The following is a 23,055-nucleotide window of genomic DNA, read 5'->3' as shown; positions in this document are numbered from 1 at the left end:
GTTGAATATTGTGCCCCACCTTATGCTCAAACAAGGTTTTCATTTTTTCAATTTTGTGGCAGGGCTTGCCTTTGGTGGATTCTTGGACCTCTTAAAGGCCAAAGATTGTGAAGGTATCAATGTAGGGGATCTCGCCTTGAGCTTGACTAGTCTAAGAATGATCACATCTGTGCGTAGGCTCAAATTATGCTTTCAAGAGGTTTGGCTTGATTGCATCAACAAATAATTGTAACTTTAGGATCTTATGCATCAAGTGAAACCCATCATGGGACTCAAAACTCCTAGCCCGTCAGTACCCAATTAAATGGGAGGTAGGCGTTTGTGTATACAGGTGCTCCCATTGGCATACATGATGATTATAAATGGGAGGGTGCTAGCAAACCTCTAAAGGCACAACCCATTTTTACACCTATAGTGTAGAACTCTACATTGACATATTGCACACTTTATGAACCCCACTTAATTCTCCACATTTGAAAAGCTTGCTCAAAAGACTCCAAACATTATGAGCATGGATTCACAAGACCCCCTATGAGTCTACACACACCCCTGCGTACACATGAATTGATGACCTTTTTGGCATGCAAATAAGTACCAAAATAACATAATATGTGAGGATTCTTTAGCCCATCTTGCACAATATGCATTCTACCAAAAATCCATGGTAGTTCTTAAAGACTTCAACCTAAAAAGACCACCATAAGGCCTCCAAGCTTGTGCACACAAGAAGCTCTATGCAGTTTACATATTGGACACTCACAAATTATTGGAGAATATGGTGTTATCATGTGGACAAGGAAGAGAGAGGAAGAAACCCCCTATGCAAATATGGGGCATGGAGTTCATCCCTAACATCCGACAAAAGGACAAAAGTGACACAAGCTGTTTTCAAGCTTATGAGGAAAGGAGAGATATCATATAGCATGTGTGTGCACATGAGCACCCTTATTTATATTTTTTTACACAATTGTTTATCCCCTTTTGTAAGTATACATGTTGACGGATTGCAATACCAAAAAAATATACATGTTTAGATTTCGAAATGAAAAAATCCATTGTATAAATTCACATAAATAAATTATGTTAACATTTATTTTTTGTTTAGATTTCGAAATGAAAAAATCCACTATATAAATTCACATGAATAAATTATGTTAAACATTTATTTTTATAATCCCCTCTTGCATGTATATGACATGTAAGACCAAGGTGTGTAAAACATGTGTAAATTGGCTCCTCGATGGGTGTGCCCTCTAGAGCTAGGCCTTAGCTTACTTAGTGTGGACCTTGTCACCCTTAGGTTGGCATGAAAAGAAATCAAACACAAGTAAAATTGAAGATGAACTTAATTGAAATAAGGGACACTTAGCCTACGGGCACATAGTAGCTGAATTAGTAGAACGGTTGGGTTCCATTGTGAGGACCCAGGTTCGATACGCGCTACGGGTGTGCGTTAATCCACCTTCCCGCTAAGGTGAACTAAAGGGGCTCCATTCCCTTTTTTTAATAAGAAGATAACCTAAACTGAACCTAAACTGTAACATTAATCTATTCCCACTAACATGAACTAAAGGGGCTCCATTCCCTTTTTTTAATAAGAAGATAACCTAAACTGAACCTAAACTGTAACATTAATCTATTAGAAGGTTTAAGACAGGTAAAAATTGCTTAACTAGACTACAATAGATGACAAATTGTCGACGCGATCATTGTGGTTCTATCACAACTCTGTCATTAAGCAAGTGACCTTTGAAGAGTTTGCCCAATATATATATATATTATATTCATAGATAGAGCAATCTGCGCAGGAAAAAAGTTAGAGCTCTTTGTAGTGAAAGTGATTTGCGTATGTTTTCATTCAACTCTCTCTAAATTGCCCCCTTCCCCATGGAGATCTCTCATCAGGACTTGATCAGGCCCTGTAGATGCTCCAGCAACAACAGGACAACAATCAAATGTTGCGTAAACAGGTGAGATTTCCACCATTCTAACAGGTACTCTTTTAATAGCATTCTTAATCTCTCATTTTACCCGATTTCTTCTATATTCAACAATCAAAGCATCCTAGTATAGCAAGTAAAGCCATGTGGATTGCATGCCAATCTTTCTCGCTCGGTTAAAAACCTGTGTGTGTCTTACGAGCTGCTGCAAATCGATTTCACAGTTCTCTCTCTCTAATGTGTGTGTGTATATATATATATATATATACACACACACACACGTATATATATGTATATACACATACATTTATATATTTAGAAAGAGAGATGGACAGAGATGTATATATGCATATAATATATATAGATATATACACACACACACTTCACAGCTCTCTCTCTCTCTCTCTCTCTCTATATATATATATATATATATTCTCATGTAGACTTTTAGGTTTGTGTCATTTGCTTATACACATTAACCTTCCACCCTCTTTGCATCGTATGTAACTGGTCACTCCAGTCGCTGGTGGGCTAAGCCCTAGGGTGAGGCTTGAAACTTGAAGGCTGCAACGGGCATCAAAGCCATTTTAGCTTTTAGGTGAAGGTTACCACTAAAAAGAAGCTTGCAAATAAAGGCCATAAAAGCAAATAGTGGGCTTCAAAATAGCACCTTGGCCTTCAATTTTGAAAATTTTGATGTCTAGGGCAGGTTGCAAATTTCAGGCCTACCTAGGGTTAAGGATCTCAATGCCTTGCTTTCTCAAACTAGGCTTGAGAAACTCTGATCAAGGTGTAGGAGCTCTCTTTGAGGGCAAAAGATCTCCATCCTTCCTTTCCATTAGGCCTTAGTGTGCTAGATATTTGAAAGAAAAACCTCTCTCGAGGTAAAGACTTCTCCTTTTTGTGATTGGTTGGGACAAATAACACTACCACCATGAGGCAACTAAGTTGTAAACTTGTACCTTACACACAACCTTAGTACTAACACTCATCAACTGCCCATGGCAACACTCAATTAATGAGGCAATTAGTTAGTCATCCATTGATTGTAGTATGAGAATATGCATTATGTATGCATAGCTGATATATATTGATATATTTATGTGTTTGCTATCATGCCCTACCAAATTGGCTAAGGTAGTACATTAGCAGTCGAAAGTGGAGAAAAACGTTAAGGCTATTGCATGTTGTGGGTTAATGATGTGGAAACTAGCGAAAGGCATGAATCGTCAGAGCGCAGAAAGATTGTAAAAACTTGGAGAGAGAGATAGAGCAAGCGCCGAGAGAGAGAGAGGTCGAGGAGTTAAAGTGGCTTTTAATACGAGGGTCGGTCATTGGGCGAGTGGGGTGCGCCCTCACATGTGTGGTTGCATGCTCCTGTACCTAGTGAAGGGTGACGGGTTGCATGCATGGAGTGCGACTAGGAGCATAGCCCAGATGAAGATGTTGGCGGTTGGGGGGACTGGGGGAATGAAGGTTCTGAAGAGATGAAGAGGTCACGGGAGACAGAGGACGAGGAAAGGGATCATAAGAAATCCTTGCCAGAGAGGGTAGCCGATAGAATCATTGCTCAAGCACAAAAGCCCCTAACCAGAGGAGAGAAGGTATGTTTGCAAGTGAGGAGTCAGGTTGAATTGTTTTCTTTGTGCAGTGTGATTGTATTTTGTTGAGGTAGGATCCCATCCAAAGCTAACGTCGCTAGATGGCTGCAGGATGATGTTTTTCATGGTAGAGTGATTTCTCAGGTTTTCTATTTAGGCAAAGGGTTCTTTAATATTTTGTTTACTAAAGCGCAAGCAGTTTTGGAGTTGTTTGCCAGAGCTCCCCTCTTCATAGACCACAGGCTGATGCATGCTATTCCATTTGATCCTTTCTTTGATGTTAATAGAAGTCTGTCTGAATCTTGTCTTGTGTGGTGGAAGTTCTTGGGCTACCTCCGTGGCTTCGTCCTACTTTGAGGGAGATTGCTTGCGTGATTAACAGCGTGTGTATAGCCTAGAATAAAGCTATAGAAACTCCTAAATCTGTGGAAGTGGATTTAGGTGATTTAGGCAAGATGGAGTTGATGCTGAAATTTGGACCTTTCCCTAGTGTATGCTTCAAATGTGGTGGGTTTGGACATATTGCTAGGAACTGCATAAAGGGGAGTTAGGATAGAACCGAGGTTGAAAATAAGGATAAGCAAGGGGGAGAGATTAAGACTGGGGAAAAGGAAGTTGGCAGGGGTAAAGGGGAAGAGGATAAGGGAAAAAATATTGTAGAGAATGACGGGGACTCTGTAGGAGAGGGAGGCTAGAGAACAATAGTGTGAGGCAGGCTAAAGAGGACGCCAGAAAGAAGGCAAGTGGAGGTGGTGTAAAGAAACAACACTTTTCAAGCCCTAAAAAGGGACTTTTTGGTTATTTTATATTTCATATTTTTTGGGGTTTTTGTCTTGGCTGCTGGCCTACACCTTTATGGTGACCGACCAGCACCCCCCTTTACTATAAATAGCATTGCCCATACCTCATCATCAGTGTACCACTTCATCGCCATATGAGGTACCATCTGGCCACCTACAAGCAGAGGCTCTCATTTGCGTTTTCCTTGGCTGGTCCAGGCGGCCTACTTCAGGGCTCACATCAGCCAACATCAGGCTGTATCCTGGCGCTTACATCAGGCCTTCTTCTGCTCACATCTGCGTTTCACCTCAGCATATGTCAGCGCCTACATCAGAGCATATATCAGCGTTTATACATCAGCTTACATCAGCGTTTTGCTTCAGCAGACATCTGCGTTTTGCTGCAGCTCACATCAGCGCTTCACATCAGCCCACATCTGCGCTTACATCAGGCTTATGTCAGGGTTTATCTCAGCCTTCTTCAGCGCATACATCAGGGCTCACATCTAGCATATCTTGTGCATTTTGGCACAGCCCTCGGGACAGCAGCCCTCTCTGCTACTTCGGGACAGCAGCCCTCTTTGCTACATCGGGACGGCAGCCCTCTCTGCTTCAGGTACGCAGCACCCGTGTCACCAAAGCTTGCACCACTCGGGACGGCAGCCCTCTCTGCTCTAGGTACGCAGCACCCATGTCATCAGAGACTGCACCACCATCATCGTCATCGACGTTATCTTTTTCCGCTGCCACTATCACCTCGGAGTGCTTTGCCACACATCGACGCGAGCCTTCGTCATCGACCGTGCTTCAGCTCCGACGTCTTTCTTTGCTTCAGCACTGGTCTTCTTTTTGCTCAGAGTCACCTCTCATATGAGGGCTCTTGTACATATCTGCACTCACCTTTTTATATATATTCACTCACATATTTCATGCTGTGTGTTTTACTCTGATCTCTCGTATATCTGGTCCTTCCGTCCTTTTGCCCTCACAGGTGGTGCTGGGACTAACCAAGGTAGCAAACATTCTAACAGCATAAGCCTATTGATGTACTCGAATCCTTTTAACCCGTTAGGGGAAGAGGATAGTGGGATTTCATCAGTTATATCGACAAGTTGATGAAGCCCGGAAAGAAATTCAAAAAGAAGGGGATCAAGGGAGGAGTGGAGAGGAGATAGAGATGGTACCCGAGATTGCATTGTCATGAGCTCTACTATTAGAATTAGTGGTTGTTTGTGGAATATTAAGGGGATTAAAGATAAAAAGAAGAATGTTGCTTTTTGGAGTTTGATTAAGGATTGGGATTTGTCTATTGTAGCTATTCATCAGGAATATAATCTATACGGGCCTAAAATTTTGAGGAAGGACAAGTTTAAGGATTGGGTTGTAATGTATGGGGGTGTGAATGGAGGGTTTAGTGGTGTCATGACCATTGCTAAGAGTAGTCTATGACCTAATGTCATAGCTAGTCATCCCAATGGGAGAATTTTGGTAGTGGAGATTGTTTTGGAAGGGAAGAAGATTTGGATAATTAATCTCTATGGGACTCATAACCATAAGGTGAAGAATGGGATGTGGGAATGGATAGCTAACTTAAACTATCAAGGGCACTATATTCTTATGGGGGACTTCAATATGATTGAGAAACAGAGGGATAGGTGTGGGGGGAGCACTGTGTTGATGGGACATGAAAAGATGAAGTGGGAAGGACTGAAAGGAAAGTTAGGCCTTAGGGATGGTTGGGAGATGGGTGATTGGGGCTCCGATCTTGGACATTCATATTTCAGTCTACAATATTTTGGGTCTTCTTCCAGGATAGCTAGGGTGTTCTTTAGCCAACAAGCTACATGGATACCTCATACTCTTAAATTCCAATTGATTCCAGCACTGCTTTATCTGATCACATGCCCCTTAAATGGGGATGGCATGTGCTAGGTTGGGAAGAAGGCGAATTAAATAGGTTTCCCACTAGGAAACTAAGGGTTAATAATCTGCTTCTAAAGGATGAATTGTTTGTCAATCAAACTGAGGAAGCTATAGAGAGACTCAAAGAGAGAGACAATACGCAAGGTTCTTGGAGAATGTTTGCCAATGAAATGCAGGGCATAATTAGGGGGGTTGGAAAATTAAGAGCCGAGGGAAGTAGACACGAGAGAAAGAGATGGGGAGATCTATGGGAATCTCTTCAGAAGAAGAGGTAGGTTGGGAAATTAACTGCTGAAGAGACAAATTTGTATTTTAAGTGCCAAGTTGGGTTAAAATGTGAAGATGAGAAATGCTCCAAGAGGAAGGAGGTTAGGTATAAATGGAAAACCTTCACCAACAAAAGGATCAGATGGCTATTTGTTCAAGTTGACTAAAAAGTTGAAAGGCAAGGAGGTTATAGATAGGGTTTTGGATGAAAATGGGCAGGAGTTAAAAGGGTTGAGATTAATAGCCAAGAAATGGGTTGAGTATCTAGGAGCAACTCTTAGTCTCAAGGAGGATTACTCAACTAGAAGGGTTCGAGCTGAATCCAATCTTCTTGAACAAGTTAGTAAGAGTCTGGATCCAGATAGGGCTAAATGGTTGGAAAGGGATATAGAACTAGAAGAATGTTGGGAGGCCCTTTTAAAACTGGAGAGAGAGAAATCCCGTGGCTGGGATGGTCTATTTGTGGAGTTTTTTATTGCTTTCTGGCCCTCTCTAAAGGAGTTTGTTTGGAGAATGTGCAATGATGCCTTTAAATTAGGCAACTTGGATAGGGACTTAAAGGAAAGGAAGGGCTGGTGAAGCTTATCCCTAAACAGAATGCTTGTGACAAGTTTAATCACTAAGGCCTATTACTTTGCTGACTGTCATATACAAAATTCTGGCCAAAGTCATTGCCATTAGAATCACCCCTTCTCTCCAAGAGATTATTTCTAAAAAACAACATGGTTTTATAAAGGGGAGATCCATATATGACAATATTTATGCTGCTATGCTGGGAGGGATATGGCTCTGAGGACTAAGTAGAAATGTATTCTCTTGCAATTAGACTTAGAAAAGGCATATAATAGGGTGCATTGGTCATTTGTGGCCAGAGTGATGGAAAAAATGGAGTTTGGCTTCAGAATGTCTTCCTACATATACACTCTTACCTTGGGGGTAAGTCTAATTTATTGTTGAATGGAAGAGTTGTTGGGGGATTTGAGGTAAATAGATCAGTGAGATAGGGTTGTCCCCTTGCTCCCCTACTCTTTGCTATTGCTTCTCACCCTCTAATTAAGGCCCTAGAGTAGGCCTCTTCTGAAGGGGAGGGTGACTGGATTAAAGTTGAACAATGGGAGCAATTGGTTATTCAATGTTTTACTGATGACTCTTTACTCTTCTTGGAAGCTAAGCAGTTGGTTATTCAATGTTTTACTGATAATGTCAGGTTGGCTCTAAGCATTATACAAGAGTTTGCTGATGCTTCAGGCTCCAAATGTAATACTCACAAGTCTAAACTAATCAATCTGTCTGAGGACAATGACTTTGACTTAGAGAGATGGGGGTGTGAGGTGGTGAGGAGAGGTCAAATTGTCAGATATTTAGGGGTTCCATTGGGGTGGATGTGACCAACAAACAGATGACAGATTGGGCACTGGACAGATTCTTTGTGAAACTGAAGAAATGGGAGGGTATCAGGGTTATGCAACACAGTATTGAATGCCTACATAATGTTCCTATGCCCTGTGTTGGACTTTGGAAAAGGGCACTAGCAGAAGATAATTAGACCTGTGAGAGATTTTGTGTGGAGGAATGTTGGGTCCAATAAAAAGGCTTTGGCTTGGCTGGCCTGGGATAGAATTAGCCTGCCTAAGAGCGAAGGTGGGTTAGGCATTCTTCATCTTCCTTCCCATACTATAGCCAGGTTGGCTGTGCTTCTGCCCAAATGTCTTCAACAGAAGGAAATCTGGTCAAAGATGCTAAGGGAACTTGTGGATTGTTCAACTGTCTATCTTGATGAAGTGTGGCAAGGTCTAAGCTGGAAAGATAAAGTGTTCTCTCATGCCCCTCTCAAAGTAACAGGATCCTCATTGTGCAGGATGTTGTGTACTAAATGGAAAGAGGTATTGGAACATATGGTCTGGGATGGCTGTGGTAGAGCTTCAGGGAACTCTTTGATGTGTTTAGGGATTTGGTGGACTCACAAGTTTAACCCCCCTCTAGCTCTACAAGACCTTAGAATAGCCAAAAGATTGAACAATAAGGGTTTGAGGAGATTTAACGATTGCTGGGATGTAGCAGCAGTGGGTTGGAAGAGCCTGAGCAATTGGAGATGGATCTTGCCTTATCTAATAGGGAAGCATAACTTGTCATATGTGTTGGAGGAGGTGCAGAAAGGCTGAATATCCATGAATCTTGTTGGATTAGGGATTGGTCTTGGTTTAATGGATCTAAGCTGGACAGAGGCACAACCAGAGTCCTGTACAATGCTTTGAGAATAAGTGAGGACAATGTCATCTATTGTAATAGAATCTGGAAAGTGAGTTGGAGCTCCAGTTGTTGGAGAAGGAAGTGGAAGGCAATATGGGAGATGGAAATACCTACTAAATCTCAGGTGTTTCTATGGAGAGTGTGTATGGGAGCTCTACGCATTGGTTCTAAACTGGTTCAGAGGAATTTCACAAGTGGATGCTATCCTAGATGTAAGATTGGCTTGGAAGATGGGAAGCATGCATTTTGGGATTGCCCTGCTATTAGGGGGGCCTGGGTTAAGATTGGGAAATGGATCCAGAGTAGCTTAGGGGTGCAAAGTCAATGGGGGGATTGGTTGATTGGGAGATGGGCAACAAATGGTGGACATGTTGATTTGATCTTTAATATTAGCAGATTCTATTGCTTGTGGGAGATATAGAATTGCAGAAATTGCATTGTTTTTTAGAAAGCTTGTGACACAGGAATTGATGTGAGTAGGTTGATGCATAAATGTATGTGCTGGTCTATATGCTTGGTTAATAAGTTGAGTGGGGCTAATCTGTTTCAGTTGATTCAGACTCCGCAATCTGCTATCATCTGATCCTTCTACCTAGGGGACACTAGCAGACATACTAGGCTGTGCCTAATGATGTGGTGTGTTGGATTGCAGGGTTCAGAAAGCAGAAGGTGGATACCAAACCAGCCAGATATGGACCTAAGACAAAGAGATTGTACAAGAAGGTCAAGCACGCAAGATACATCTTTGTTGCCTTTATTGAGAATCCAATAGGGACTGAACCAACAGTCAAAATTTGGTTCCAAAAAGGGGATGTGAAGGCTGATGTGCTGGAGAAGTAGGTCCCTAGGGGCTGTTCTACTGAAGCTATGGTTGAAGCTTGCTGGGTACCAATTTTCTTGGGATGAATCATCTTTTGTCTGTGAGGATGATAGATGGGATTTACTGTGTAGCTTGCTTGATAGATGTTGTTAAATCTGTTGATGATGGCTGATTGTGGTGGGGTTGGAAGGATATGCAATGTAAAGTTTATCTCTTTTTATAATATATATATATATTATTGGTCAAAAAAAAGATTGCAAAAACTTGATGATTGATATATTGAAGACTAAAGCCTAAGGTTATGACTAACTTGAACAAATAAAGTAAGTTCTATTTAAAACCTAAGGCTGAGGTATTTATTTGAGATCAATGTGTTTGCAGCATTCCTTATGTTGCCTTTGTCATAAAGTGTGCCCACATGTCATTTGTTGAGACATGTTCCACATGAAGCTGACCCATCAGAAACTAGATCTCTTATAAAATGATGACAAAGATCTATAAGTTTGGTCTTCTCTGAAAGAAAATGTTTGGGATTCTTGACCAGGAATATTGCTGACTGATTTTGTCAGAATGAAGTGTGTAGGGTATTGTTCTAATGATGCTTACTTCCTGGAGACATCGTTGAATCCATATGCTCTCTCAGGAGGCAATTGAAGCAGCTACATAAAAACATATCCTGTAGTTGACCTGTGAGTGCAGAGATCACACCCCTGGACACCTAAACAGTAAGAAATGGGGCCTCCATCAGTAATAGGAAACATAGCAGAGATTTCAGCTTTTGCAGCAGTTAGGGCATACTTCCTGTTGCTCAGTAAAAGGATTTCATCAACATAGATGCCGAGAATGACCACGGTGGTTGCCATATGATGAGAGTAGACGTTGGGCTCAGTTTGCAGAGATGTAGCCCCGATCTACTCCATTGATGATCTTAATATGGAATTTTGGTGCCTAACAGAATGCTTCCAAGCTTGCTCAGATGGGCTTCCCATGGAAGCATTCAACTGTGCCCTTTTGTCACAGTTGAGAAGTCTTTGCAACACTAGGTGATCACATGTTGTGACTTTGATGTCTTTACATACTTTTACCCCCCTCATCAAAAAGCTTCCACTTCTGTCAGAGCATCCTTGTCCATCTCTACCACTCCCCGTCCATCGCATGCAAGCTTGACTTTTGATGAGTACCTTTCTGACTGTTAAATTCTGGGAAATTTTGAAGGCTTCTGTCATAAATTACAGACATTGTAAAAAGCTCGAAACAATGCGTTCCTGGAAAAATGATGGTGTAGAGAAAGGCCGTCGAGAGGCTTTTCCTGGGAGGAAGGGGGGCGACTGGCAGAGGCCGGGAACCCCCTTCCAACCGGAAGGGCCTCCCGACGGCCTTTCCCGGCCGTCATGGTCTGGGGGAGCAATAGCGTGCAACAGTAATCTCAGAGTGTGCGCTGTCAGAGTGTCACATTCCAAGTGCTGATGTGTTGAAATTTGGGGGCATTCCCGATGCTGCTGTGTCAAAATCTGGTAACATTCCAGGTGCTGATCTGTCAGCATCCTGTTGAGTTGTCAGTCATCCAGTGGTTGCTGGAAGTGATCATTCCGGATGCTGATGGGTTGGCATCTGCTTAATCCACTGGTTATATTACTGCTATAAAAGGTAGGCTAATAAACGGCTCAGATTAATCCTCCCACGACCCCAGTCCATGACAGGTGAGGGCACCTATCAAAAAGCAACCTTTGCTAAGACATGTGGAAACTTTGAAATGAATGTGTTCCAAAAAGTGAGTGTTTAATGCTCCCAAGGCCAACTTCACACGGCCCTAAGTATTTGAGAACTCCATCTCAGCTTACCTTTCGACGGCATTATCTATAATCTGGTTGTCATCTTTAGTGAAATATGAATTGACATTTGCACCAAAAGAGCTTTAAAACTAGAAACCTTTGCCAACATACTGAAACTGCTTAGATTTCTCTTTCTTGCATTCAAAATGAAATGGTAGGTGCTTTAATTATGTACTTTCACTTCCCTTGTGTTAAAATTGACACTAGGAGTTGGCAGGAGTGGCTTATTTCTAGCATACGCATGCATTATCTCTAACACAATATACAATTTATGCAACCAAGCCAGTGGGCTCTTGCCAGAGTGGCCATCATGCCACATTCAAGCAATGGGGCATAACTGTGGACCCTGACATGTAAAAGTAATAAAAGTGTGCCTCTAATAAAAGCACCAAATGCACACATACATTTTGGCCAGTGCCCTTTCTTTACAAAGTTGTATAGAATTTGATAAAGTCTACTTACATCTTTAACGTTCAAGCTCGAGTTACAAGGTGAGAGAGGCCTTCCATCTTATTTGCAATGCTCACATAGATTTAGCCATTTACTGTCTTTAGCATAGTACAGTAAAACATGCAGCTAATGCACATAAAGTAACACATGTAGCCAATCCCCTTTGTTTACATAGTGGAATAGCCTACTAATAGGGAGTTGTTGAGTGTAAAGAGTCCAATCAGAATTGAGTAGAGAGGTTGAAACTGTTTTCATCTTCAAGATTGAAGCAATGATAATCGAAAAGCTGATCATCTACTGGGGCCCATAATGTGCTGGATTGTTCAAGGTACCCTTCATTCTCTAGTTTGACATCACCCACCAACTGGCTAAAGTTGCTAAGGTTGTATTGCTGTTGGAATTGTTGGGGAAGTTGATGTTGATACTGATGATTATAGTTAGAGTTGAGGACTTGGTGGTCGATACCGTAAAGCTCTCGTTGTTGCACATAAGGATGCATGACTTGTGTTTCACATCCAGGTTTGGTGGTGTCATTGACTTGGTGGTAGGTGCAATCACTACCTGGGCTGTTTGCAGCGAGTGTCGATGCGTTTTGAGCGGTTGCACATGAGATATCGTCCGACTCGGCTTCAGTCTCTCCTAAAGTCTCTTCTACTTCTCCTCCATCTATTTCATTATCTAGTTGTTGTTGTGTCAGGAACACGGCGACCTCTTTCTTTGTTCTCAATGCTTCAGCTTCGCTGGGATTCTTGCAGTAGACTTTGTAGTTATTTGTTGATGTTGCTGCTTCTTGCCGCTTTTCCACAACAGTCTTGACTTCTTTTGCACTGAGCTTTACCTTCTCCGGCAATCCCAACTGCTCCCTCAGTTTGATGACCTGAAATTTGTCACATAAAGGTTAGAAATCATCAAAACAAATCTTTGTCACATTGTGGTCTATGACTAGTCAGGGGCCCTTGCCTGAGTGGCTGCTGTACCTCACTGGCCAGAAAGGACCATGAGTTCGATACCCAACACCTAAACCTATAATATATATCCCAACCCACAACCAAATAGAGAAAAAAACATTGTGGTCTATGCTGTGGTCCTTTGCGTGGTACTTTGTTAAGCCAAGGAAGAAATGTGATAAATTATTACCTCTGCTTCAAGCTTCCTTTTCTCTTCAAGAACTCCTTGATATTGCATCTGCAGGGCATCATATTTATCTTCAAGATGCTTTGTCTTGGTTCGAGCACGTCTATTCTGATACCAGATGGCCACCTGTCTTGGCTGAAGACCAAGCTCAAGTGCGAGCTTGTTCTTTTTCTCCATATCCAACTTGCTATCAACTACAAAGCTACAGTCTAGAGATTTTGTCTGGTCCAAAGTAAGACGCTTCTTCCTTGCGGGCTCGTTTTCTTGATCCGAACTTGTACTGATATGCCTTGCAGGGTGTTGAATCAAGGGGTTCTGAATTGGCTGTCTTGTCAAGATGGTGGGCAATCCACAAAATTCATCAAGAGCCGCGAATAGGTATGGACCTGACCAAGTCCAGACGATGTCAGATTTTGCTATTAGTGCTTCTAATTGCATGCGAAGACCAGGAACAACAACAGGATCTTTGTTAGGACAAGACCCATTATTGCCATTGTTCTATCACCTTAGTTCATATTCTTGTATATCAAGCTTGCTCCAGTGTATGTATGTATGTATGTGTGTGCTCTGTGTGTGTTCTACAAAGACATGTAAAAGAAACCTATTTCTTATTCACAGGTGATATGAGTGTTAAGAAAAGTAAGGCTTCCGGGTCAGAGAAGCTTGGGCTCAAAGTAACATAAATTAAGAAGCACAAAATAGAAGAGTATTTTCCCGGAGCAAACCACAAGGCAAAGAGCAGCCGAATGCAAACATGCATAATGAGACTAAAAGGGGAGCTAAGGTCTTTACGCACCTTCAGGCCGATGCGATGTCGCTGGTGTAAGCAGTGGCATAACCATATTTCGGGCAGTGATGTGGCTTCTCTTTAGAAGGTTAGTGGGGGATTTGTGCATCATTTCCTTAAATTTACCTTCTTAACATAAGCAAATGGCTCAATGCAATCCCAACTCCCTAAAACTAAGGATTTAAGCTATATAGTACCTCCTGATGGTACAATACAACCCAATAAGCCCACCAGAAAATGATCCACAATATGCAGTGCCTCTATATTGATACTATAACAAGCTATATATGCTCATAATATATAATCTAAATGTGCAAAGATGACATAACCCATGCAAAGCTGATCTCAGGATTACTATAATAAATAATCACACCCAATATTAGAATTATGATAATGATAATAATGCAATCCTGACCTCCATTGATTGGCAACTGCAGCCCAGTTTGCTATACCAATACAGCCCAATTAGCCATAGAAATATAGTAATAAAGCCCCAATTATTAATAGAACTTGAGTAGAGCCCAGCTTCCCTCACAGAGAATGGAATCCTCTTATCAGAGCTTAGGATCCATAACATAGAATGCGTCCATTGATATAGCTTTATGTAAAAGAAAAGCTTAAAACCCAAATATGCTCCAAGGATTGATGACGCCTTCGTTAGGCTGGAGGAAACAACCGACGGAGCAGCAGCGCTATATCCACCACCACAAAGCCGTCCCGTGCAACCTTGAAGATGTTTGTGTTGGCCCTTTGGGTCAGCATACTACGTTGATCCTGTTTTTCGAAGTAATGCATGGAAGAAGGAGAGAGATTAAGAGGAAAATGAGGGTAATTAGAAGTATTAACCTATCTTTGGCAAACTTAATTGATGTTGAAAATTGGCGCGGATCAGTTCTAGCTAAGGGACTCCCATGACTATATGATGAGCTGCTTTGTTGAACTGCGTGGCTGCGACCCGAGTCATTCACAAGCGATGGAGGGAGGGGATTAAGCAAAGAAAGAGTGAGGTTAGGGTGATGCTTAAGGAAAGGACTGAGGCACTTAAGAGTAGGAATAATTGCAAAGAGGACTCGTTATAAGAGAGAAGTGGGTTGCTTTAAAGGGAGGGGAGTGGGTATAAGAGAGAAGTGGGTTGCTTTAAAGGGAGGGGTAAAGAAAAAGTAGTGCAGGGAGAGGGAGACAAATGGCAGCAAAAAAGCTTCTCAACAACAACATGACGCCCATGACAAGACAAAAAGGAAAGGGGGGGAGAGAGAGAGAGAGAATCTCCTAGCACTTTGTTTGTTGCCGGCCTTGGTGTTTCCTTCGGCTCCACAACAAACTTTGCATATTTGTGCTCCCTTTTCTAATGGCCTTCCTCCCAATGACAACAATTTCCTCTCACTTACTTCCCCCTTCCTACCCACCTCCCCCTCTTGTTATCTGTGCCCCCATTGACCAACTCTGCATTGGAATTTGGTGTCAGTTTTCTAATGTCCTCCCTCCCCCCGCAACAAGTTCCTATTGTTGCGGGGGGGGATGTAGACCTAGCTCTATAGGTACCATAGCTCTCTCTCTCTCTCTCTCTCTCTCTCTCTCTCTCATTAAACACATTATTAACCCCTTCCCACGAGCCCCTGCCAATTGTATTTAATAAAACTTGGCCATCCGTTGTTTTTGCAAAACTTGGCCATCACATCACCATTGCCTCACATATTCTCCGTGGGACTGCAAGAGACAATATTTTGCTGGCAATAATTTTATGCTATAGATTCCATTAACGGGGGCATGGAAAGACACTGTAAGAGCAAGGCTCTGCACACTCTGCAAGACATAGCCCTCGGCCAACTTGCTCAAATCTCCTCCGGTTTATTTTGAGCAAACCTTAAAACTTGTTTACTGGTTAGCATCCTCCAAGCAGGGTTCAAGAAAAGATGGGTTTGCTTTATCTTGGAGCCTGCTCAAGCTTTGAAAATGTCACCTCATTTTGAGAGGAGAAGGAAAAGTGTTGCATCCAAGTTTTCAAAGAACAGTAGTAATTGGATGAAATCATAAAGAAAATGCTTGTTCAAATTTGTCCTATCCTCTTTAACTCAAGGTGAAGTTCACTAAAAAAAATTTCTTGAACACTACCTTCAAGTTGCTCAAGTAATTCTACTTTGGTTAGCACTTATCCATTTTTTTGTCACTTGTTGCAGCTTATTAAATGCAATTTTGAAGTCCTCTAGCTCACTATGGGGCCTTACTTTAAGGCTGGTGCCCTTCTCAAAATTTAAAATACTTAACCTTTCTTTCTTTTTGCATGTAAATCTCCCCCTCATCATTGTATGCCTAAGGGAAACCCTTCTTTGATTTGTTTCTCGCCTCCAAGATGCCATAGTTCTTCTATTTTTTGCCAAACTTTCCCTACTTTTGTGACTTGCATGGATATTAAATGCAAAAATGATGTTGCTCTAACGTAGATATCATTATGTGCCCGTTTAATTAATGATAAGGATATAATTTAATACAAAATATTTACAAGTTAGAGAGAGAGAGAGAGAGAGAGAGAGAGAGAGAGAGATGTAGCATGGCCTTCGCCATCTTTGTATGCATGTTTTATCACATGACCTAAAGAATCACTGCTTTCCCTAATGTTTCTTAGTTGTGCTTTCTTCTAGTTTCAATTAATTGTACGGGGATATTTTATGCAAAATTATTATTATTTGGCTCATGTGATAAATGTTTTTGAAAGAAACAAGGCTAATGCCAATCCTATCATGAGCCCAAAAAAATAAAATTTCTTGAGCTCATGATCATTGTTGGCATCAAAGTAATGCTAAATGAAATTTCATGAGCTCATGATTAATGTTAGCATCAAAGCTAATGCTAATCATATCTCCCCTTTTTGGTATGTTGGTCGATTTTTATCGCGTTTGCCATGCTTGCATCTCATCAACTCTCTCTCTCTCTCTCTCTCTCTCTCTCTCTCTGTCTCCCCTTCTCTTTGTGCTGGCCATGAATTCCATTGAGGTGAATTCTCCACCCTAATATGAAACATCTTCAACCTCTATCCTATCTCATTTTTAACCATTACTAGCCAAATCTAAAATTTTCCAAAAACCTCAACCTTATCCTTGAGAAAGTATACCACATCTCCTATTTATAATCATTGATCAACATGAAAAGAAAGAACCATCCATAGCAATGGTTCGCATTTTACCATAACGGTGAGGATGGACCAATTGTTAAAGAGGAGACTTTGCTCTAAAGTTGGATTCTCGTAAATGGTTTTGCTGATGCTACTTGCCCATTCTCATACAAGCTTCACATGCATCAAATTGGTAGACACAGCTCAGGTGCCCGAGTCTCTCATGCTACAGCTTACTGATGCTATTGAGAGAACTACTCGGACATTAAAAGATGATAATAAACATTATTCGACCTTGTTCCTCTATGATAACCATGATCAAGATCAGATTTCTCTTGATGTATGGTATGACAACACCACCCAAAAGCTTTTTAGTAACACCAAACTTAAAATAAAAGAAATTGTACCTTTGCCCTTGGCTAGGCATTTGGCATTATTCCTTGGCTGGAACCATGATGCATCTCATACTAGCTATAGAGATATATACCAATCCTTATGGCCGGTCATGTATTGGGATATTCTTTTAACACCATTACTTGAAATAAAATTTTACCTTTGCCATTGGGGATGGGCATTTGACATTATTCCTTGACTGGTACCATGATGGCATCTCCTACTAGGTATAGAGATGTATACCAATCCTTATGTGGCTAGTTATGTGTTGCGATACTCCTTTATCGATGATCTATGATCCATTGGGAAAAGTTGATTAATCCACCTTTGCACAAATTTCTTCGATCACCACAAAGAGCTTTGGCAATGCCACTTGACTTTCTTCTTGGTGGGATTCAAAGTGTTATTCTTCCAATCTTCTTACCTCTTCCTACAACAATTCTGATAATGATCAGGTTTGTTGCAGTAGAAACACTTCCCCTTCTTCTTCTTTTCTTCATGAAGAAGAAGGGTTATCGGAGCCTTTACCCTTGCCCTTTTTTGTGTTGATGGGGGAAAGTAGAATCCCCACCATCATACATCTTCTGGTGCATCTTCCATCATAAAAAAGTCCTCAAATGTAAGAGGCAAATCTTTGACTTGAGTATTCAAAGAAGTGACTAGATCATTATACTTTTGGGGTAGGGACCCAATGTTCTTGGGTTGTCATAGTGATTCTCATTTCCGCTATGTGATCATGTAAATTCTTTATCCTTGTGATGAATTGCTCCATTTCTTCTCCATTAGAGAGATTCTCTAGTGCTATATGATTCTCAAGGTTTTGCATCCCTAGTGGTCTCATACTAATTCCTTAGAATTTGAGCTTCTACATTTGTAGAAAATTGTTGAATCATAGTCATAACATAATTATTGATGCTTGTGATAATAGAAAATATGAGTATGCATCCCCTCTTGTCCATGCCAAACAAGAGAAGGATCTAACAACATTGTTTGAGTTAGATCTATGAGGGATGTGCTATAGCAATTGACATCCATCCACCCTAGTGATTGTCTCTCACAAATCGTATAAAGATATAATTGCCTTCATTTTAAACTTACAAAGAATGTAATTGGTACCTTCTTGCCCAAGGGGGGATTGTCCATCCCCCTTGTCTGTGCTAAACAAGAGCAGGATCTAACAACATCATTTGGGTTAGATTTGTGGTGGATGTGCTATAGCAATTGACATCTATCCACCACCCTAGTGATTGTCTCTCACAACTCATATAAAGATCTAATTGCATTCATTTTAAACTTCCAAAGAATGTAATTGGTACTACTTTCCTTCGTGGCCTGAGGGGCACTTCATACAAGTAGAGCCATTTCTCCAAATCTCCTTATTGCTGACATAGCAACTTGCTCTAAACAGCCGTGTTAAGAACTTAAGATCTAATGTCATATAAGAAAATACAACTTGTGCATTGTGCATTGACACAATGCACAAGTGCTTGTACAATTGTGCATTAATTGAACTAGCAAGACCTTCACAGAGAACAAGAACTCTAGAAAGATAGAGATAGAGATAGAGACAGAGAATAAATTCACCTACTAACACAACTAGCAAGGCCTTTAGAGATAACAAGAACTCAGCTAAAAACAACATATAGATATTTGTAATAAATTTAAACCCTTTATTTGTCTCTCCCATCTCTCTCTCCTCATTTCTTACCTTATCTTTTAGATTTTTTCCCTTCCTTCACCTTATTATATGCCACCTAGTATAAGTAGTTGAGATGTAAGCATACAACATGATGTAAGTATTACCACACTCTATGTTAGGTTATGGAGAGATCATTGCAAAACCTATTATCCAAGGAGCAACATTGCCTTACTCTTATCAAATTTTTTAAATAATTGAAGCACCGAACTTGTCCTTGGATACAATTTGGTGCAATTTTTTTGGGGTGATATGTTAGATATTTGGTAATACTACATTGTGAGGCCATGCATTTATGCCATGGGAAATTTTGTCCCATTGGGGCTTTCCCCATGGCCATCCAAGTGTGAATGGGTACCTTAGGGTTAGCTAGTATATAAGCAACCTTCTTCTCAGTTTAGGGGTGCTCATTTGTACTCTCTTTGTACTTGTAGAGAGCTGCATCTCTGTTCTTTAAGCTTGCCAATCTCCCTCACACTCTCTAGCATAGTAAATCTTGAATTGATTCTTGTCCAAGTTATTCTACTTCAAACAAGAGTATTGTTTGCAGTCATTTCTTGTAAAGTGACTCAACTCCTCACAATCGATTCCGCTCGGCAAACAATTAACCCAATCATCAATACAGTTGAATTGCTTGGCTGCCCACATGATCCTACTTTTTCACCACTTGATCAGCAAACAAGCAAATAAAATCGTTCGTTTCTGCGATCTTTTGAATTTGCAATCATTTTCATGTGCAATTACCCAATTTTGTGATCATTTTCAAGTTTTACAAATCAATTGATTCAAGTCTTGGATCGTGGGTTTCTTCAATCGACCAATTTAACTATGTCTGATCAACTGATTTCACTTTTCGTCGATTCCACTTTTTGGTGATTTGACTTTTTTTCAATTCCACTTTGTCTCATTGCTAAATTCCAAAAGTCAGATCATTCATTAGTGATCCTACCACAACGATCCTACTTCAGTGATCCTCTGCGGTGGTAGCGATTCAACCTCAGCAAACCAGATTTCAATGATTTCACTTTTTGAGATCATCCCAATTCCACTTTCTTTGATCGTCCGATTCCAAAATCAGATCATTCGATCCATCATTGATTTGTGACTCCAATTAACAATCCTGCTGCTAATTTTCAACAGTTTGCAAGTTGTTCAATAACATATGTTGCCTTTAGTTCAGGCCTTATTTTTGTATCTTTCCTTCTCAAATTCACAAGTAGTCAGGTATTGCCAATAACTTTGCAAATAATTTGTTTGGTAGTCTTTCCAATGCGGATAAATTAGATGGGTCAAATTACTCTCTATGGAGTTTCATGGTCATAAATGTCCTTGACGTTGTTGCAAAGGGCTTATCAATTAGACGCCTAGGCACAATTACTCTTGCTACTCCTCAAAGGATTTAGGGCCAACATATCCAACCTCATGCTCCGCAATATACTTCTAACCAAAGAAGATGGGATTCATGTGATGCTCAAGATTTAGCATTCATTGCCTTATCAATTAAGCAATTTATTGTTCTACACATTTGCTCTTATAAAACATCCCTTCTTGCTTGGAACATTCTAGAAATTATGTATCATGCTAAAAATGATAGAAGGATTACCTATCTCAGAAGGCAACTTGATAATGAAACTATGCAAGATAAGGGGTCCATGAATGAACATTTAAAAAAATTACAGGACTTGAGAAAGAAACTTCTCAATATTGATGAAGTCATTCCTAAATACGATATGATTAACATCATGCGTGAATCTTATTTGGGGTTTAATACTTCCCTTCGACTTTCTTTGAGAGGTAATGCAAGCCTTCTTACCTATCAGCAGCTTTTTAGCTTACTGTTGTTGCAAGAGGAATAGTTTAGAAAGAATGTCTCTAAGAGTTAGACTAGCACTGGCTCTAACAATCAACCCTTCTTACTGTTGCAGAATGAACAATTTAGAAAAAATGTCTAAGAGTTCTAGCAGTGATCAGGCTCTAGCAATCAAGGATAAGGGAATGAAATTTTAGCGAAAGACCAATTCAAATAAAACATCTGAGGCTAAGGATGATTTCAAAGAGCTGTAGAAGGTGACTTGCCGATATTGCGACCAGCCCAGTCATGTAATTGAAAATTGCTTCAACCTTCAAAATAAGGAAAAGAAGAAAAATGAATCTAACAAGGATACTAGCAGTTCTACCTTTGACAATTAGAGTTCAAAGAAAGAGGACTATGTTAATGTTGTTATCCATCAAGACCTCTCTCTAATGGCTATTTGTTGCTCACAGGGATCACTCATAAATATGTAAGCGTAGCACATGGGTTCAACAGAACGGGTTTTCTAAATCCCTTTTTTGCACATTTTTTACATACATAAGGGTATCTTTTAAAGGGGGTATTCATAGTTTGAATAGAAAAAGAGTGTGATCTATTCATGAGAAATTCACAGATAAGGGGTTTTACAAATAGGCCTTGAATGCATATGATATATAGAGTTTATACATAGTGACTCCCCCGACATTTGTTGTAGTTATAATTATGACCAGGATACATGCCTCGGTTTCTTGATAGCAATGCTTCTAAGCACATAACTTATTTATGAAGTTCGGTCAAATATATGGAGACTACGCAAGGTGGTCACACTATTACGTGTGCCAACTATGCCTCTTACCCCATCAACGTTATTAGTGAGATAGCTCTCATTATTGTAAGTGTGGTAAAGAATCCTTGTCTTCAAAATGTACCTGTTGTTCTAAGAATTCATAAGAATTTGCTTTTTGTGTCCACCCTAGCAAGGGGAGGGGGGGAGTCTTAATGTTGAATTTGTAGATGATAAATGCATTGTCCATGACAAAGAAAAGGACAAATAGATTGTTTTTATTGGATCTTTAACCATTGGTGGTTTGTACAAATTGGACATGTATGATAAGTGTGATGTTTCTTGTCTGGCAAAACATTTCTAATGCAATGAAAGATGCCCAATTGTGACATGCTAGCTTTGGCCATGCTTCTATTGGTGGTTTGATGCTTTTGTAGAAACATGGAATGTTAGAGGATCTTCCTCAACTTTATCCACCCACACCAAGATATGTTTGTGAAGGATGACAAACATTCTCACTAACCTTTCCCAAAGAATGGAGTAGATAGAGCTGATCATAAATTACAACTCATACACATTAATGTGTGTGGTCTATGAGAGGACTACTTCTTTAGGAGGAAACTTATACTTTGTTACATTCATTAATGACTATAGAAAGTATGGCTGATCTTACCCTATGAAAGAAAAATCAAAGGTATTTTCTCATTTTCAACACTTTGTTGCTATAGTTGAAAGTGAAACTAGCGTAAAAGTTCAAACTCTCCGGGGGGAATACATGTCTAATACATTCAAAGAGTTTTTGGCACAAAAGGCATTAAGCATCAGTGTACAACTCCTTATACACCATAAGTTGATTTGCATTAGATTTTGCCTACTAATCCTTGTTTGTTTTTGTAAGGGGGGTTACAAGGGGGGGAATGCTGAAGGATTTGATGCAACACCTTCAGATAAGCTAGATGATATAGTAAATGTTAAAAGATCACCAATCAATGAATCTAGGCTTATGCATAGATGGGGTAGAAGCACCTTGCTGAGGATAGCAAATTGTGCACTTCTTTGCATAGTAGATCTAGATCCGATGCTCGAACGAGTTCTCAACAGATATTGCTAAGTTTTCATTTCTTAGTTCTCTACATGATGTAGATGAACCTGAGTCTTTTGAAGAGGCTTAAGAAGATCCAAATTGGGTGGAATCAATGTAGAATGAAATTCATTCAATTCAAAAAAATAATACTTGGGATTTAGTGGATTTACCACTTGGCTAGAAAACTATTGGTACTAAGTGGGTCTTTAAAATAAAGAGAAAGGCAAATGGATCTGTTAATAGATCAAGGCTAGACTTGTTGCAAAAGGTTAAGCCAAACAGAAAGGAATCGATTATGATGAAACTTTTTCTCCTACTTCTTGTATGATCACTATCCGATTTGTTATTGTTTTGGCAGGCCATCGTGGATGGAAAGTGCACCAACATTCTTGAATAGTGACTTGCAAGAAGAAG

At 40.3% G+C, this 23,055-nt stretch overlaps 1 protein-coding gene across 1 annotated transcript; it reads right to left on the bottom strand.

Annotated features, from left to right (window-relative positions):
- Positions 1–11,832: 11,832 nt before the first annotated feature.
- LOC147639809 (uncharacterized) lies at positions 11,833–14,919 on the bottom strand. The gene is made up of 3 exons (XM_086774289.1): positions 13,793–14,919; positions 13,000–13,382; positions 11,833–12,739 (listed from the first exon to the last, which is right to left on the bottom strand). Exons 1-3 carry the CDS (start codon positions 13,893–13,895, stop codon positions 12,083–12,085), a joined length of 1,143 nt encoding a protein of 380 aa, XP_086630415.1. The 5' UTR covers positions 13,896–14,919; the 3' UTR covers positions 11,833–12,082.
- Positions 14,920–23,055: the final 8,136 nt, after the last annotated feature.

The sequence above is a fragment of the Cibotium barometz genome, chromosome 3 (assembly GCF_041138505.1).
Source record: "Cibotium barometz isolate CiBa-2024 chromosome 3, ASM4113850v1, whole genome shotgun sequence".
NCBI classification, from domain to species: domain Eukaryota; kingdom Viridiplantae; phylum Streptophyta; class Polypodiopsida; order Cyatheales; family Cibotiaceae; genus Cibotium; species Cibotium barometz.
This window is presented reverse-complemented; position numbering and strand designations above follow the sequence as displayed.

Excerpts from the sequence above, each read along its gene's own strand:
- LOC147639809 (XM_086774289.1), bottom strand. The coding sequence starts at position 13,895 with ATGATGCACAAATCCCCCACTAACCTTCTAAAGAGAAGCCACATCACT. Across the intron at positions 13,383-13,792 it reads GACATCGCATCGGCCTGAAG|GTCCATACCTATTCGCGGCT; the intron begins GTGCGTAAAGAC and ends GGACTTGGTCAG. Across the intron at positions 12,740-12,999 it reads AAAGGAAGCTTGAAGCAGAG|GTCATCAAACTGAGGGAGCA; the intron begins GTAATAATTTAT and ends GACAAATTTCAG.